The following is an 18,949-nucleotide window of genomic DNA, read 5'->3' on the forward strand; positions in this document are numbered from 1 at the left end:
AGGAGATGGTGAAGGACAGGGAAGCCTGGCATGCTGTAGTCCATGGGGTCGCAAACAGTCAGACACAACCACGAGCTGCATGCCACTGTGAGGCCTCAGCCCGAGCCAATGGAAGCAACCCTGGCCTCATTACAAAGGATAGAGCCCAAATGGAGCTGGCACTCTCCTCAGGCAGGGAGAAATGCCAGTGGGCCACACAGGCTGAGAAGTCACCTTGGACCCACCAAATGTTGCTTCCATGCCTCAACAGCAGTGGGTGTATGTGTACATACATGTCTGCCAGGGAGCGCTTTGGTTCAGTCTCACCCCTTCATAGTGTTCGTGTGTTCCTTCTGTTTCCCTTGACACTCCATGGTTGTAGATGACTGGTAGTGGGGTGTTTGGTCATTTGGGGTTGTAATAATGTCCCAGGGGTTTCTGGAATCCCCTGGGTTTCTGCCTATTTCCCTCCAAGCTGGTTGAAACTGAGGGCTATTTATGTCCAAACAGTGGTTACTTCCTCTGTCCTTTATACCTGGCCAGGAGACCTCCTCCACAGGAAATCTTCACACACATTACACAGGTGGTCATGCAAGACTCATGACTTTCCTTACCACAATCTTAGGTACAAACAATGTCCAGGTAAATAGATAGCAAGTAACCAGCACAGGTACACAACAGTTTTCTTCAGGCTCTCAGAAGACTGATTCCTTTTCCCTGCGTTGACCCCACCTCCACCCAAAAAGGTTTTTTTCCTCTTGGTTCCCAGGCATGGAGAGTGCAAGGGATGTGCACCCAATAGTTGCCTGAAGATGCCCTGTGCTGGGACTCAGGCCATATCCACTTGGGCAACTTTTACTGTGGCAGTCAAGGTCAGAGCTACATATAGGTGGCTCAAGAGCTAGGTCTGTGTTCGTTTCAGTCCACACAGTGTTTTCAAGTTTTTCACCTGTTGCCAACACTTTTATTTTTAAAATGATTTTATTTATTTTTGGCTGCACTGGGTCTTTCATTGCTCTGTACAGGCTTTCTCTAGTTGAGGAGAGCAGGGGCTACTCTCTAGCAGCGGTGCACTGGCTTCTCACCGTGGTGGCTTCTCTTGATGCAGAGCACAGGCTCTAGGGTGCGCAGCCTTAGTACCTGGCTCCTGGGCTCCAGAGTGCAGGCTCAGTAGTTGTGGTGCTCAGGCTTAGCAGCTCCAAAGCATGTGGGATCTTCCTGGACCAGGGACCCAACCATTATCCCTGCATTGTAAGATGGACTCTTAACCACTGGACCACTAGGAAAGCCCCGCCAACACTTTGGGAGATTTCTCAGGAAAATCAGATTGGATATTACCAGGCCACGCTTCCCTTCTTTCAGTAGGTGACTGGCTGGCAGATGCCTTCTTTGGATGGGGTAGGCATCCTCCTTGGATCTAGTTCCCTCTGTCCCTCCCACTCCCACTCCTTTCCTCTCTTCTCCTGCCTTGCTTTCCCAGGCCCTGGAGTACTAGCTGATAGCAGGTGCTCAGTAGTCCTGAGTATGAAAACTACACAAGACTCAGCCGTCAGCATACTGAGTAGGCTTTAAAATGGAGTGGCCTTACGGGTAGGAGGAGGTATTCCATGTAGAGGGGATGGCATGAACAGCAGAAATGGAGACCAGAGAATTCAGGACTACAGGGATAAGAGTTGTGGCCGAGGGGTATCTCCCAAGTAGGCAGGTCCATTATCAGGAACTCAGGACACCCAGTCCGACCCACTGGATGTGGGACTGAGGGGTTTAATAATTCACAACGCAGTCAGAATTTGATCAGCAGGAAGTGGATGGGAAGGTGCTGGGCTTTGGAGTCACAAAAACTCATCTGAGTGTTCGAGTCCTTGCGTGTCCACAAGTCGCTCCTGTTTCCTGGCATCTTTAGAACTGGGATATTAATTTCTGCTGTACAGTACAGGGGTGAGGGTTAAAGGAGTCCGTGTACGGAAAGCGCCAGGACGATGCTCGACACACAGTAGGGGCTCCGCGGTCCACAGTACCCGACCCACCCACGCCAGGCACACAAAGACAGATGGGAGGAGGAGCTCAGGAACCAGGGAAAGACACTGGGATTCTGTGCTCCCGCGGGCGGGGCGCCGTCCCGGGTCTCGGTCTCGCGTGACCCCTGGGTAGTGTCTCAGCGGCGCGCACGCGCAGACCGCACCCAGGCCTCGGAGCGGGCCTACCTGGCGACCTGGGTGCGCAGTTGCGCGTGCGCTGAAGGCCTGGTCTACCCGCGGCAACAGTTGAGGCGCGGGCGCGAGGGCGAGCAGGTCCCCAAGCCAGGCTTCGTGCGAGGTCGGCGCCCGCTCTTTTTAAAGAACAGATTTTAGTGGGTACCCTGGCCGAGGCCGATTTGATGAGGCGCGAAGAACCCCTGTAAGAAAGAGCCAGGCCGCGCCCGGGAGGTTCGTGGGTCTGAGGTAACAACTGGCAGCGGCCTGTTTCTCTAGTGAGGTTGGCGCCTTTCTCTGAAGGAGATTTCGGGCCCAGCCCCCATTCTGCAGCCCCCATTCTGCAGCCGCCTCCTGAGGCAGCCTTAGAAGCCCCGGGCCCCTTTTTACGCCCAGCGCAGGGCCTCGTGGTTAGGGCCGCGGCCTGGAGCTCAGGTCGGGTAACCAGGTGAACAGGGATGGAAGCCAGGCAGGCGCCGAACTATGTCCAGATCCCCTTACACGGGCGAGTGAGCAGGACGGAGGTGAAGGAACCCCAGGGATAGTTCTTGCTGCCACACACACCCAGCACGAAGTGCTGCCTCTGGCACAGATCCAGTCTTCTGAGCCCCCCAGCTCCCCCTCGCCACAGCCTCTTAAAACAAAAAAACAAAGCTGCACACAAAAGCCATCATTCTGGTTCATAACCATCCTCTAACTCAGGCTTAGGAGTTGGCGTAAAAACATGACTTCTTTCATCGAAATATGTCTTGTCACATCATGTCTTAATGATTTGAATGAATTTCTTGTTTTCAGATGCCTGACTGAATCTAGGAAGTAAGTATCAATATTTGAGTCATAGCTTTCAGTGAGATCTCTCTGTTCAGCTGCTCAGGTCCTTGAATCTTGGCATCTGGGAAAGGTATACTTGACCCTACGTCCTTGACTTTTCTGAGCTTTAATTCCTTAATCTGCAGATAGTTAACCTACCATAATATCCAACAACCTACCTAGAATGTCTAGATATTTTGTGGGCATCTTAAGATTGAGCATATCCAAAAATGGACTCAATTATCTTCCCCTCAAAAACTTGTTTTCTGAGGTTACCTTTTTGGCGGGGGGGAAGAGGTATCTTTATTTTTCAATTGTTTGTTCAAGCAGCTCACAATCATCCTTGTCTGGACTTCTTCCTTACCCTGTCAAGACACCAAATCATGACTAGATGTCTTCTAAACCAGACCACTTCTCTTCATCTCTGCTCTAATCATTATAAACCAGACTATTATCAGCTTCTGCCAGGAACCACAGGAGTCTCCTAACTGAGCCTCTTTCATCTGTTCTGGTTCTGAGTTATTTCCTACATTACAATCAGAGGGATTGTTTTGATTTTTTGGTTTGTTTGTTTTTTTTGAAACCCACAGCCATGTGATCATGTCATCTCTTTATTATGCCCTTCAGTGCCTTCTGATTGCTCTTTGGATAGACTTCACAGTTCATAACCTGGCCTATGAGGATGGCCCTCTTTCCTTCTCTATCTGTATTTTCTCCCTGGATGATCTTACTGTTCCAATAGCTTCAGATACCATCTTCAAATACCATCTAAACACTGATAACTCAAGTTTATATTTCTATCCTGATTTCCACTCCTTGCATACCAAGAGACCACCCCCTTGACACATCCACTGGGATATCTAACAGGCCTCTCATGCTTACCCAGAACAGAAAGAGAATGGCAAATCTTTTTGGGGGGCACCAAGCAGTTTATGAGATCTTAGTTCCCCTGCCAGAGATTGAACTTGGACCCTTGGCAGTGAAAGCCCAGAGTCCAAACTGCTGGACTTCTGGAGAATTCCCTAGAATGGCAAATCTTTTTCTTCAGAATTCTTCTCCATCTCAGTAAAGAGTGTGTACCATTACCTGTCTAATAGCATAGGCCAAAATCAAGAGCCATTCTTGATTCCCACATCTAGTCCATCAGTCTAAAACATACCCCAAATCTAAGTAGTTACTGACTGCTAAGATCTTAAAGCCTGAATCTGAAGCATCTTTCTGCTGGTTCAGTTCATCTTTCTCTTGGCAGCCAGAGTACTGTTTGTAAAGCATAAATCAAATAATTACACTTCTTTTTAGGAGACCTGGGTTCGATCCCTGGGTTGGGAAGATCCACTGGAGAAGGGAAAGGCTACCCACTCCAGTATTCTGGCCTGGAGAATTCCATGGACTGTATAGTCCATGGTGTCACAAAGAGTCAGACATGACTGAGCAACTTTCACTTTCACTAGCATAAAATCGAAACTCTATAATGGCTGGCAGCCTTTATATGATCTGGCTCTTGCCTTGCTCTCTGACTTCATTTCTTTCTACTCAGGTCTTCATTCTCTGTGCTCCAGTCACACTGACCTTTCTGTTATTTAACTACCAATCATCACAGGGCATCTGTGCTTGTTTTTTCCTGCTTGGAATGCTTTTCCCCTTGACTTTGTTGTTTCACTTTCCATTAAGGCCATATCTCAGTTTGATCTTTTCTGAAAGACCTTCACTGGCCACACTAAAGCAGTCTCCCAGTCACTCTCTACGACAAAACCCTGTTTTATTTTCTTCATAATACTTACAGTACTTCAAATTACATTGATTTATTTATATGTTTATTATTGCTCTCCAAACTTCCTGAAGTCTAAGTTGTTAAAGACAAAGAATCATGTCTTTCTTATTACCCGCTCTATCATTGATGAAAGAAATGCCTGATACATAGTAGGCTCTCAAATGTGTGATGACTCACTGTTTATCTTTGTAGTCTCAGTTTGTCGCACTTCTTGCCAACTGTGTTCAGAAGTACTATACTTCTCCCTCTTGAAATGACAGCTGCTGCTGCTGCTAAGTCACTTCAGTCGTGTCCAACTCTGTGTGACTCCCTAGACGGAATCCCACCAGGCTCCCCCGTCCCTGGCAGTCTTTCTCAATTGAGGACTGTTGTATCTGCTTTTCTTGTACCTACATCAGACCCCTCACCCACTCACCATTTGTGTCTTCCCCAACTCATACTCATCCTTCAAATATGAGTCACTTACATAAAGTTCCCTGACTTCCATTCTAGGTTAGGATTCTCTGTCATGTTCCTATGTCACCCTGTCCTTTTTTGTAGCAGTCATCATCTTTAAAATTATTGTAAGCTCTTTGCAGGAAGTGACTGAGCTCTTATTATTACCCACTTTATCTCCAGCACTTAAGTTTCTGGAACATAGTTGGCATGTAGATAATTGTGAACTGAATGAATAAATATTGATTGAATACAAGATCGAGAGGATCAAATCAGATAAAAATTAGGAGAGAATTTAGCATGAAGTATAAGTTAGCTGAATCTGCTCTGCCTACTTCAGTAGATGTTTTTGAATCTTATGAGATAGGGATAGATGGGAAAAGCATTGTATAAACTGAAAGTGCTTTTATAAATGTAAGATTTTATTCATCAGATCTGTATGGTCTGATGATCTTTCAAAGTGCTAAATTTTATGTTTCTTAACAGTTATGCCTGATTCTGTTATTTTAGAGTTATACTTAGGTGGTAAAATATAAAGACATAAAGAATTGAGGCTAATATTAGGTCTAGGATAATTCATAAGGTAGCTATATTCTTGACACCCTTAATTCAGTGGGACTACCTTGCTTTAGCAATACATCTGTGTTTTAGTCTTGCTCTTGATGTGTGACCTTGGTCAAATTAGATGATCTCCTCATGTCAGGTTTATCTTTTTGTAAACCTAGTGAATATAATTTTTATCTTCTCAGTATCTCACCAGAATTAAAGGCAGTAAACTATTTTAGATTTCTTGTGTGAAATTTGCTCTTTGTAAAAAAGTAATATAGTTTTTTATTAACTTCATTTCTTCAGAATCTACCATTTTTTCATGCCAAGAACAAAGCTGTATATTTTAGAAGCTTTTTTTTTCACAGTTTCGTCTGTCTTCTGTCACTAAGACCCTTGAGATATGTACATCAAGGACTCAAAGTTTATAGCTCAAAACTGCAAAAGATGCTTCTTTCTCTTTAGCTAAAGATATTTTCTCCACCATTTGCCCTTCTGAAAGCACTGATGCTTTTTTATCATTTTAAAATCTTTGCAGGTACTGCTTCAGGGCAATTCACCCAGTGGTGTAACCAAAAAATAAAATATCCCTCATTGCTTTCAATTTTACATCTAAATGCTTTTAGGATTCCTGGGATTAGGATTTTTAGAGTTCTGCAGTGAATTCAGTGTGATGTGAATGCCAATAGGTTGATCTTCATGTGGTGGTTTAGTCACTAAGTCGTGTCCAGTTCTTGCTACCCCTTGGACTGTAGCCTGCCAGGCTCTTCTGTCCAAGGGATTCTCGAGGTAAGAATACTGGAGTGGGTTGCCACTTTCTTCTCCAAGGATCTTCACGTAACAAGCCACAACTAATGGGCAGGGTGGTAAGATGAGACACCATTCTATTGCTTTTTCCAAGTAGAAAGCACAGTCCTAGACCTATTGACCTAAGATAATTCTTCCATTAGCTTTTAGGATGGTTAAAATGGAAGTGGAAGAGCCATTTAGGTATAAAGAGTAACTTAAGAAGTTGACTTAATCTCCTTTTTGCCCTATTGAGTTGTTCACTAAGGCCTTTTGATTTCATTTCAGGACACCTTCCTATCCCTCTGTTAGAAGATTTAGTTACTTCTCCCCTCCCAAACAAAACAAAACAAAATCTGACACAGTTCCAGTTGCAAATATATTTCTGAATAAATGCCAGTAGTATTTTAAAGATTGTGTCTTACCAGAAAGAGTAGATAGAAATCTAATGGGAAAGAATGACATCAGTAGGCATAGAAGTATCTTGGGTAGTCTTAGATCAGCTCTTCTTGTCCTATATCTTAACACTTGGATTTGTTTTGCTTTTAAAACGGCTATTCTTTATTGAATAACCTATGCATAGAGCACTGCAACAAGCAATTATACATGCATTATATCATTAATCATCCTCGTTACCCTGCAAAGTGAGGAAACTGAGAATAATTCCTTTTGAAAATAGAGCTCAAAGACAAACAAATGTGAAAGAAACCCTTTATATCCCAAGATATAATCCTAAGAAGCTTTAATCTGGAAATGCTGCATTTTGGCTTGATGTCTTTGTACCCAAATTGAGTTTGCTATCCAGATTTATGCGATTGACCAGGGTTATAGTTTAATAAAATGATCAGCTGATGTGTTATAGAAAATGTATCAGCCAAAGGATTCAACAATCTTGGGGGTTAATCCTGGTTCCATACTTAGTTATGTGACCTATAGGAGTCATTTCCTTCTTTGATGAATTCACTTCCTTTTTGCCTCCTCTAAAATGAAGGGCACTTCAGCTATAGGCAAGCATGAATCTCATTGGAAATATAGGTTTTCAGAGAGTTTGGATCTATTTCAGCAAAGCCAGGCAGACTTTTGAAACTAGCTAAGGATTTCTGAAGGTAGAAGGAGAAGCCAAGCTTCTGTCCTCAGCCTCTGTTCTAAAAACTTGGATGTTAGATTCATAGCATGAGTGGGATTTCCCTGTTTTTTTTTTCTTTTGACCCAAACTCATTAGTGGTCACAGAGCCTGTTATGTTAGACCTGCTCAGTAAATGCCTTTTTAATGAATGCTTATGAAAGCTCTTTTATTAACACTGTGGAGGTTTTCCCATCGAGTACCACCAGATATATTTAATGCCAGTACTTCTGTATGATCTTCTCCTTCAGCTTCAGTAGTCATATCATTATCTTCGTATTGTATTCAGCACTGATTCAGGTTCTGTGCATTGACCCAAATGTTTCTTTATGTGACACAAATTACTAAAACCTTAAAAAATCTTTCCCTTTCTAACATCAGTGCTTATGTGTCATTTAAATCTATTATTGGGGAATTTCAAGGAAAGAGTCTTAATTGAGATTTGTCAGATTTTGTACTGATATTAAAGCTAAACACTTCTCTTGAGTTTGCTTTTCTTGTAAAGCATTAAGAGAGAAACTTCAAATCTATCAAAAGAGCTAATGTTAATATAGTTACCCAGCATTTATGAAGTGTTTTTTACAGCATTATTTCATTTAATCCTCACAGAAATTTCAGGGATAAGTGTATTCCCCTTTTAGAGATGTAGAAATTGAGAAATGAAAAGGCTAAGTGACTTGATTAAGGTCGAATGACTGATAAGAGGCAGAGCTAGGACTCAAGCCTTGGTCCTCCAATTACAAATCCTGTGTCTTTCTCACTATCCCATATTGCTTATAACTTTTCTTTTTTTGTTTTAAAGGTATCATGTTTTATGATCACCTAAAATTGGCTGAGAGTCTGACCTTTCATCTGTAAGATCTCATCAACTTAATGATATGTTCCTGGACATAGTGTCACCATGACTGTAGTACTCATGTTGGAAAATAACCTTGTGAATCTTTGAACCACTGCTACTATGTGGTTGTTTGGGATTATGCTGTCTAATCTTTATTTTCAAATAGAGTAATTAATGTGTGGTGTTTGTTTCTGAAGCAGGCAGGCAGCAATTAACAGGAACAGGCCCCAGCTAGAAGAGGATTGTTTTTACTTCTTTCAGCCAGCCAGCTGTAGCACAGCATATGCAGTTTCCTCTCTGGATTGTCATTTCCAGCAAATGTTCTTCATTTCCTTTGCTCTGATGGCCCCAGTCCTCAGTCTGTGGAGAGAGGTGACTGCATTTTAGAAGAACCCTCTGTAAGGGCTCAGTTTTTGTGGCAGCAACCTAAGTCTCATCAGGTGGTCCCTGCTTACTTGGTAAAGTCATCTAGCACCAAAAACACTGTCAGACCTAGCGTGGGTTCATGCCATGCCTAGGGCATGGAGAATGTGCGAGTTTTTCTCAGGATGTGAACAGTATTTCCCTTCTGGTAACTTTGAAGTTGGCACCAACAATTTCTTTTCACTTTTGAGTGCAATTCTAGTCTAAATAGTCTCGGATTTTGGCTCCAGCCTCCTGTCATTCTAATCCCAAGCAGCCAAGATTGGACACTGGGATATCTCCTTACTGGCAGCCCCAGACTTGAACTTTGGAAATTGTGGGAAATGCCATTCTTTGGGCACATGGATCTTCCAACTGTACATATTAGAGTTCTCCCTGCTGAGTAGACATGGAATCAGGGTAATAATGAAAATAGTTCTTTATGTGTGTATAATATGTTAGTACTTGCAAAATGATTTTATAGTCATTATATTTTTTTTTCTAATAACCCCAGGAAGCAGCGTGGAAAAGTTAAGGCCATCAAGTCTCAATTAACACTGCCTCAGTTTGAATTCCAGTTCCAAAATCCATACCATAGAAAATTTACTTAATCTCTCAGTGCTTCAATTTCCTCATCTATCAAATTTAGACTACTTACTTTGTAGGCTTTTTGTGAGAATTAAGTAAGATCTATATATAAATTACTTAGAATAGGGCATGACAAAAAATTGTTGTTCGTTGTTATATACGTAAGTTGTTATTATTGTATAAATAATAAAACCAAGGCCCAGAAAAACTATGTAGGGATAATGGAACTGAGATTAAAACATAAATTATTCTTACTTTGTGCTTATTCTTTCTACCTTAGCTCAGCTGCCTCTGAAATCAATACCTTACATTGTATATAGGTAGATTGGATCCTCGAAACTGTGGACCTTTTACTCTCATTATTTATTATTCAGACTTTTACTCTCATTATTTATTATTCAAACTTCCATATGAAGAGACAGAAAGTACAAGGCTTATTAACTCTACAAATAAAAAGAGGCATAGAAAATCCTCTGAGTGCATACCAAGTGCTCTCTTGGAGTAGAAGAGGCATGCCATACTTCGTTTTCCATTTCGTCTTCTGAGTTTCTCACAGAGAGTCCCTAAAGTGAGTAGAGATTCTGGAATAGGAAAAGTAAAACTAGTAGGTGTTAGGAGAATAGGGGGCACTCTTGTGGCACAGGGCATTCTCATCAGTGGTGAAGAAGAATAGTTGAGAGGTAGGGAAGATAAGGCATTCCTTGGCAAGACTTTAAATCATTAGTATACATCCTTATTTACTGCATTGGCTGTAGCAGGAAGGTGTGCTAATTCCTAAACGTCATAGAAAATTAACAGCAGAGGTGTTCCCAATTGCCTCTTATTGGTGCATCCTTTGAACTGTTTCATTATTTGATTTGAGCCCTCTTCACACTGGCCTAGGTTCCAGAGAAAATGGGGACAAGGGATGAGAACAGATTCAAGAGATATTTGGGAGATAGATTTAATCCTAACAAAAACTCTGTTATCATCAGATGTTAGTATCATTAGTCTCATGGAAGAGAAGTAATTTGTACAAGGTCATAAGGTAAACAGAAAAACTTTAACTTAGGTCTTCTGACTTCAAGTATAAAGATTATCTCAGAATATCATGCTCCCCCCATACAGGTGGAGAAACGATCCAGGTAATTAATATTAGAACTGAGCCTGGGACATACGCAGTGATACTGAGAACTGGACGTTATACTGATGAAGAGATGCTACAGATTGGGCAGGCTTTATTTCCCATACATAAGGAACCATATTTAGCTTTTTAGTAATTCTTTAATACTTCTATTTTGTTTAGGTTACTGTTTGGAAGCAATGAGTTTAAAACCTTTCACCTACCCATTTCCAGAGACACGATTTCTTCATGCAGGACCCAACGTGTATAAATTCAAAATTAGATATGGCAACAGCATCAGGTAATTTTAAAACTAGGAGGGTAGCCTTTACAAACACAGGTTAATACATTCCCATAGGTCATTCCTTCTCTGCCTTCACCAAGTCCAGGAGACTGGCTGAAGCAGCACCTTGTAGCTCTCTTTTCCAGGTATTTTATGTTCTATATATTTATTATTCATATAAGTTTTAAAATTAGTAATAGTATACCTTTGGGGAAGTGGTTCTCAAATTATCTCAGGACCCCTTTGGACTCTTAAAATTGAGGCTTCCAAAGAGTTTTTGATTAAATGAGTCATACCTATCAATATTTATCATATAAAAATCAAAAGAACAATTTTAAATAATTACATATTAATTTAAAAATACTATAACATTTTATTTAAAATAGCCATATTTTTAAAAAATAATAAGATTGGCATTGTTTATATTCCTGAGACTACCCCAAAAATGCAAGGATAGTTCAGTATACAAAAATAAATCAATATACCACATTAATAGAAAGAAGAGAAAAAAGACCACATGACCCTCTCAATGGATGCAGAAAAGGCATTTGACCAAATCTAGCACCCTTTCATGATAAAAATACTCAAAGCAGGAATAGAAGGGAGCTTCCTCAATATAAAGTCTATATATGAAAAACCAACAGCTAACAACATACTCAATGGTGAAAAACTTAAGCTTTTTCCTTAAGATCAGGAACAAGATAAGGCTGTCCACTTTCATCACTTCTGTTCATCATAGTACTAGAGTTCTAGCCAGAGCAATTAGACAAGAAAAAGAAATAAAATGCATACAAATTATAAAGGAAGAAGTGAAACTATCTCTGTTTGCAGATGACATGAACTTTTTTTTTTTCTTTTTTGGCTGCACCACATGGCTTGTGAGATCTTAGTTCCACAACTAGGGATTGAACTTGAACTTTTGGCAGTAAAATCATGGAGTCCTTACCACTAGACTGCCAGGGAATTCCTGACATGATCTTATATGTGGAAAAACCTAAAAAATCCACACAAACCAAGAAAAAACTGTTAAACCTTATCAATGAATTTAGCAAAGTTATACTAAATCAACATCAGTTGATTTGTATACACTAGCAGTAAACTAGCAGTAATTTCTGAAAAGAAAATTAAGAAAACAATTTTGCTTACAATAGTATCAAAAAGAAAAAATTCTTAGCAATAAATTCAACCAATGAGGTATACTGAATACTAAAAAACATTTCTGAGAGAAATTAAAGGAGACCTAAATAGAAAGACTTCTGTGGGAATTCCATGATGATCTAGTGGTTAGGACCCAGCACTTCCATTGTCAGAGCTGGGTTTAATCCCTGGTCAGGGAATTTAAGATTCCACAAGCCATGCAGAGAGCCCCCCTAAATTAATTAATTAGAAAGATACCTGTGTTCATGGATTGGAATACTTAATATTGTTAAGATGGGAATTCCCTGTCAATCCAGTGATTGGGACTTTGTGCTTTCACTGCCAGGGGCAGAGGTTTGATCCCTGGTTAGGGAACTGTTAATAAGATCCTGCATGCCCTGTGGTGCAGCCAAATATATATATTGTTAAAATGAAAACGGTACTCAGGCAATCAGCAGATTCAATGTAATCCCTAGTAAAATCCCAATGGCGCTTTTTTTTGCAAATGTGCAGTTCAGTCTCTCAGTCGTGTTCGACTCTTTACAACCCCATGAACCGCAGCACGCCAGACCTCCCTGTCCATCACCAACTCCTGGAGTCTACCCAAACCCATGTCCATCGAGTTGGTGATGCCATCCAACCATCTCATCCTCTGTTGTCCCCTTCTCCTCCTGCCCTCAATCTTTCCCAGCACCACAGTCTTTTCAAATGAGTCAGCTCTTAGCATCAGGAGGCCAAAATATTGGAGTTTCAGCTTCAACATCAGTCCTTCCAATGAACAACCAGGACTGATTTCCTTTAAAATGGACTGGTTGGATCTCCTTGCAGTTCAAGGGACTCTCAAGAGTCTTCTCCAACACCACAGTTCAAAAGCATCAATTCTTCAGCGCTCAGCTTTCTTTATAGTCCAACTCTCACATCCACTTTGACCACTGGAAAAACCATAGCCTTGACTAAACGGACCTTTGTTGGCAAAGTAATGTCTCTGCTATTTAATATGCTGTCTAGGCCAGTCATAACTTTCCTTCCAAGGAGTAAACGTCTTTTAATTTCATGGCTGCAATCACCATCTGCAGCAATCTTGGAGCCCAGAAAAATAAAGTCAGCTACTGTTTCCATTGTTACAACCCCAACCTAAAATTCATATGGATTTTCAAGGGATCCCAAATAGCCAAAACAATCTTGGAAAAGAACAGATTTGGAGTACTCATACTTGCCAATTAAAAAACTTCCTACAAAGCTACAAGTAATCAAAAAGTGTGGTACTGCATAAGGACAGACATATAGACCAATAAATAGTATAGAATTGAGAGCCCAGAAATAAAATGTCACTAATATCTATGGTCAATTGATTTTTGACTAGAATGCCAAGAGCATTCAATGGGAAAGAACAGTTTCTTTAACAAATGGTTCTGGGAAAACTGGATATCTGCATGCAGAAGAATAAAGTTAGATCCTTATCATACACAATATACTATAGTTAACTAAAAATGAATCAAAGACCTAAATAAGAGCTAAAACTAAAACTCTTAGAAGAAAACATAGGGGCAAACCTTATGACTTCGGATTTGTCAATGGTTTCTTAAATACAACACCAAACACACAGGCCTCGAAATTAGATAAATTGGACTTAGTTGATTTTATAAAATTTATATGTCTAAGAACCCTATTAACAGAGTGAAAAGGGAAACCACAGATGAGAGAAGATATTTGCAAATCATGTATCTGATAAGAGCTTAATATCCAGAATATATAAAGAACTACAACTCAACAACAAAAAGATAAGCAATCCAATTGAAAATGGGCAAAGGACTTGAACAGACATTTCTCTAAAGAAGATATACAAATGGCCAGTAAGCACATGAAAAGATGCTCAATATCTTTAGTCACTAGGAAAATGAAAATCAAAATTGCAGTGATATACCACTTCACACTTACTGCTGCTGCTGCTAAGTCACTTCAGTCATGTCCGACTCTGTGTGACCCCATAGACGGAAGCCCACCAGGCTCCCCCTTCCCTGGGATTCTCCAGGCAAGAACACTGGAGTGGGTTGCTATTTCCTTCTACAATGTGTGAAAGTGAAAAGTGAAAGTAAAGTCGCTCAGTGGTGTCTGACCCTTAGCGACCCCACGGACTGCAGCCTACCAGCCTCCTCCATCCATGGGATTTTCTAGGCAAGAGTACTGGAGTAGGATAGCTATAATTAAAAAACAAAACAACAGTTGTTGACAAGGATGTGGAGAAATTGGAAACTTCATACATTGCTGGTGGGAATGTAAAATGATGCAGCTACTATGGAAAATGGTTTAGCAGTTCCTCAAAAAGTTAAAATTACCATGTGACCCAGCAATTTCAAAATTCCTAGGTATATGCCAGTCACAACAAGGCAAATCTTGTATGATTCTGCTTATATGAAATATTAAAATAGGAAAACTCATAGAGACAGGCTGGGTAGAGGGAAGAATGAGGAGTTATTGTTTAAAGAGCACAATGTTTCTATTTGTGGAAATAAGTTTTAGAAATAAGGTAGTGCTGACTGCAAGCCATGGTTTTGAATGTGATATCGTATGGAAAAACCTGAACGAAATTTGTGGCCAACCCATTAACGCCACTGAATTATATACTTAAAAATAGTTAAAATGGAAATGTTGAGGTTATGTGTATTTTACCACAACTTTTAAATGTATAATATTAATTTTAAAATAATGATATACCTATTGAGTTTTAATATATTTTTATTAAAAATAACTATATACTCCAGTATTTTTGCCTGGAGAATCCCATGGACAGAGGAGCCTGGCAAGCTACAGTCCCTGGAGTGGCAAAAGAGTCAAATACAACTTTGTGACTAAACCATATTTTCTAAAGCAAAAAGTTAATGGGAGGATTGACATCATATTAAAATTCTACAAATCTCATTAATGTCTGGCTTAATAAAAAACTGTTAGATTATCGTATTTGCTTTTACATTTAATCTGTTGTGAATTTTTTCTTTTGGTTGAATTACATGAAAATTTCAGCTTTACATATATATGTAGCCTTACATATATTTGCTGACAAAGGTCCATATAGTCAAAGGTATGGTTTTTCCAGTAGTCATGTATAGATGTGAGAATTGGACCATAGAGAAGGCTAAGCACTGAAGAACTGATGCTTTCAAACCGTAGTGCTGGAGAAGACTCGTGAGAGTCCATTGGACAACAAGGAGATCAAACTAGTCAGTCCTAAAGGAAATCAACTCTGAATATTTATTGGAAGGACTGATGCTGAAGCTGAAGCTCTAATCCTTTGGCCGCCTGATGTGAAGAGCCAACTCATTGGAAAAGATCCCGATGCTGGGAAAGATTGAGGGCAGGAGGAGAAGGAGCAACAGAGGTGGTTGGACGGCATCATTGACTCAATGGACATGGGTTTGAGCAAACTTCAGGAGATGGTGAAGGGCAGGGAAGCTGGCTCCATGGATTTGCAAAGAGTTGGACACTACTGATCAACTGAACAACAAATATTTGTAGTAGGGAAAGGTAGGAATATATTAATAGTCTTCTCAGATCATTGTGGATATTCTTCCTTGGCCCTGCATCAAAACTTGACAAGTAATAGTTGTTTGTTTCTTTTAACATTTTTATTATTTAAAAAAAATTTAAATGTAAATTAAAAAAATTTTTTTAATTAAAAATTAATTAAAAAAATTTTTTTTGGCTGCACAGCGTAACTTGTGGGATCTCAGTTCCAGGACCAGGGATTGAACCCCAGGCCACAGTAGTAAAAGTGCTGAGTCCTAACTACTAGACAACCAGGAAACTCCATTTCATTTTTAAAAATATAGTAGTTTTTTAAAGGTTAGTTGCAATGTGGAATCTGAAATTATATCACTGTACTTTCTGAACTCTGCAACATTAAAATCCATTCGTCTATATTGTTCTTTGAAAGCTGATCTTTTACCTAGAATGATTTTGTAACCTGAAGTGATTCTGTGGTTGCTTGGAAAATATTGTTTCACTTGCACATTGTTCAAATGTCAAAACACTTCATTTTACAGTATCAAAAAACATATTTGCTAATATCACTACCAATCTTATCTGAAAAATATCCAAGTATTTGGAAGTTGTCAACCCCACAGTGGTGGATAAAAGTTTTCCAAAATTCGAAATTTTGCTTGAAATCCAAAAATTTATCCTTAACAACAAATACTGTCAGTTTTATTGATAAGCTCACTGTTCACTTTTGAGAAAAAGTCTGTCACATTCCCAAGTCTGAATAAGCACCATCATTTATCTGTCAGCTGACCAGTCAAGTAAACTATGAAAAAGCAAGTGGTTCAGTTTGGAACTTAAACAGTCGTGCAGGCACTTCTCAAGAGAACCATCATCTTCTGGTATGCTGCAGAAACGCTTTATCCATACTTCCTGTTTTATCACAGAATATATTAAAAATCCATTATTCGGGGGGTGAGATTTATAGAATTATTAAGGCTTTACTTCTTCCTCTAACATATTAAGTGGAATTGAATTTTTTTTTCCTGTGTGGTGGCAAAGATGGCTACAATTGCTAGTACAATTTAGTGCAACTGACTAGATCTGTGCTAAGACACCAGCATTTTCACCACCACAGATTTTGCACTATGATACAAATGTCAACATAGTGAAAAAGGCAAGTAATATCGTAGTATTATTATGAAACTAGTTTTGCCCTTGGAGACTCCTTGAAAGGGTCTTGAGGACCCCTGGAGGTCCGCCGATTACCCTTGTACTACTGGTCTAATCAATTATTAACTTTAACAGTGGAAATGTCAGGTCTTGGCAGGGTAATGGAGAAGATATTTTGTTACAGTCTGTACCAGTTTTCAATCTACACCACCTAGTGACCTCTTCTTCGCTTGAGCACTGGGTCAGCACACACAATTGTTATTTAGTTACGTTCCCTTAGCTCATTGGAAATGTCATTTTTACTAGAGTCTGTTGTTTCCAGAGTTTTTCTTCTTGGCTTGCTTACTTCTTGTCTGCTTATCTTCTAGAGGGGAAGAGGTAGAAAACAAGGAAGTCATCGTCCAGGAGCTGGAGGTATGGAAAGAAGCAGACAACTTCTGGGAATGTTGTTTTTTAAGCTGAGGACGCATCCCTATTTAGATTTTAGTTGTTTCCTACAAACTGAGTCACAATCTCCGCTTGATTACTTGACTTCTCCCTGCCACATTTCCTCTGCAGAGAAAGGTTACTGTTTTTCCAGGGAAATTAAAGCCTATACTTTTTCTCAATTTTCCTAGTTGAAGTGTCAGCACCTTTGAGGCTAAGAGTGATTTTGTTTCCACTAGAGTTCCCAGTCATGGGCAGCTATCTTTTGTGGCGGCTGGCATAGAGAAAGCATCCGGAGGACTGCTGCCTTCCAGGGCTCTGGGAAACCTCACCATCCCAACCACTGCCTGGTACTTGACGTTCAGGAAATTCAACTGTAAATACACAGACAAGGCTGCTGTGTCTTCATTTTAATTGGAAACATTTGCATCTGCTATATTTCCACTTCATTTTCATTCCTTTCCTACCCAACTCTAATGGCTTTAGATTCTCCCACAAGAAGACAAAGAAGGTGGACAAATTTGTAAACTGGTGAATGCATTAGACAAGTAATTAGAGTTCCGGGGCCTGGCCCTGGTTTCTAGTCCTGGCTGAGTCACTAAGAAATGTGTGAACCTTAGCAAGTCACTTATCTCTCTGGGTCTTATTTGCCTCATTCATAATATGAGAGTTTTAAACTAGTGTATTCTTTTCTAACTTCATGACTGAGTGATCTATGACTGTTGTGATTTATAAAGACATATGCTGCCACATTTCAAAGAATTTGAAAATAATTACGTACACAAATGCAAAACTGTGAAACCAAAAAGTTGAGTCAAAGCCTTAAAGGTACTCTTTAGCTATGTGTTGAAAAATACATTAGGATCTTTGAGGACCTCAGAGGCATCATTATAAATAACAATTATTTTAACATAGGATCGTGACAGTTTTCTGCTCATTTTAATTGTGAATAGAGCAAAATTTATTTCACTTTGCTTCACTTAATATGGGCAGAGAAAAGCTCAAGGCAGTAAAGTATTGCAAACATAGTCTTTAGAACCAATGAAACCTGGATTTGAACTCTAGTTCTGCCTTCACAGTACGATTTTTGGGAAATTTGTCTTCCTTATCTGAGACTGTTTCCTTACCTGTCAGTAAGATTGATAAATAATATCAATTTTCAGGATTGTAGTGAGGATTAGAAATAGACGTATGCAGTTCTTGCTGCACAATAGTTCATCTAATGGTAGCTAGAGAACACTTATAAACATTTATAATCACATGCAAATGTTGTTTTTTTAAACATTTATTAATTTATTTGGCTGCACCGGGTCTTAGTTGCAGGATCTTCAGTCTTTGTTGCAGCATGCAAACTCTTCGTTGCAGCATGCAGAATCTAGTTCCCTGACCAGGGATCAAAACCAGGCCTCCTGCAATGGGAGTGTGGAGTCTTAGTCACTGGACCACCAGGGGATTCCCTAAAACTTTTTGAAGTGATTTTTATATGTTCTTTTTATTTTTTCACTCTCATTAGTTTTGAAGCAGAAGTTATCCTTGGTCATTCAATTAGAAAACATATATTGATAAGCAGTTTAGTCTAATGGTTAGGAGTGTAAGCTCTGGAGCCCCAGTGCCTGGGTTCATGTCTTAACTCCATCATTACTAACTGTGTAGCCTTCCATAAGTCACCGTGACTCTCTCTGTCTGAGTCTCTTCGCCGGTAAAATGAGGACAATAGAAGTCTTTTGTCTTAAGGGCTTCTTGAGTAGTAGTGAGTGCTCGGTCATGTCAGACTCTTTGCCCACGTACTAATAAGCATAGGTTTAGAGACTAAATAATTAAGATTTAAAGACAGTAGAAGAAAAGGTTTGACATGAGCAAAAGCAAAATAAGTACATATAAATA

At 39.9% G+C, this 18,949-nt stretch overlaps 1 protein-coding gene across 1 annotated transcript in view; it reads left to right on the forward strand.

Moving 5' to 3' along the window:
- Positions 1 to 18,949, forward strand: part of MAJIN (membrane anchored junction protein) — a 44,565-nt gene that overhangs the window by 14,967 nt on the left and 10,649 nt on the right. Inside the window, exon 3 of the mRNA XM_055414878.2 lies at positions 17,008 to 17,053. Within this exon, the coding sequence (XP_055270853.1) occupies positions 17,008 to 17,053 (46 nt within the window). The remainder of the gene's footprint in view (positions 1 to 17,007; positions 17,054 to 18,949) is intronic.

The sequence above is a fragment of the Moschus berezovskii genome, chromosome 25, assembly GCF_049115385.1.
Source record: "Moschus berezovskii isolate FMDL1 chromosome 25, NW_MosBer_1.0, whole genome shotgun sequence".
NCBI classification, from domain to species: domain Eukaryota; kingdom Metazoa; phylum Chordata; class Mammalia; order Artiodactyla; family Moschidae; genus Moschus; species Moschus berezovskii.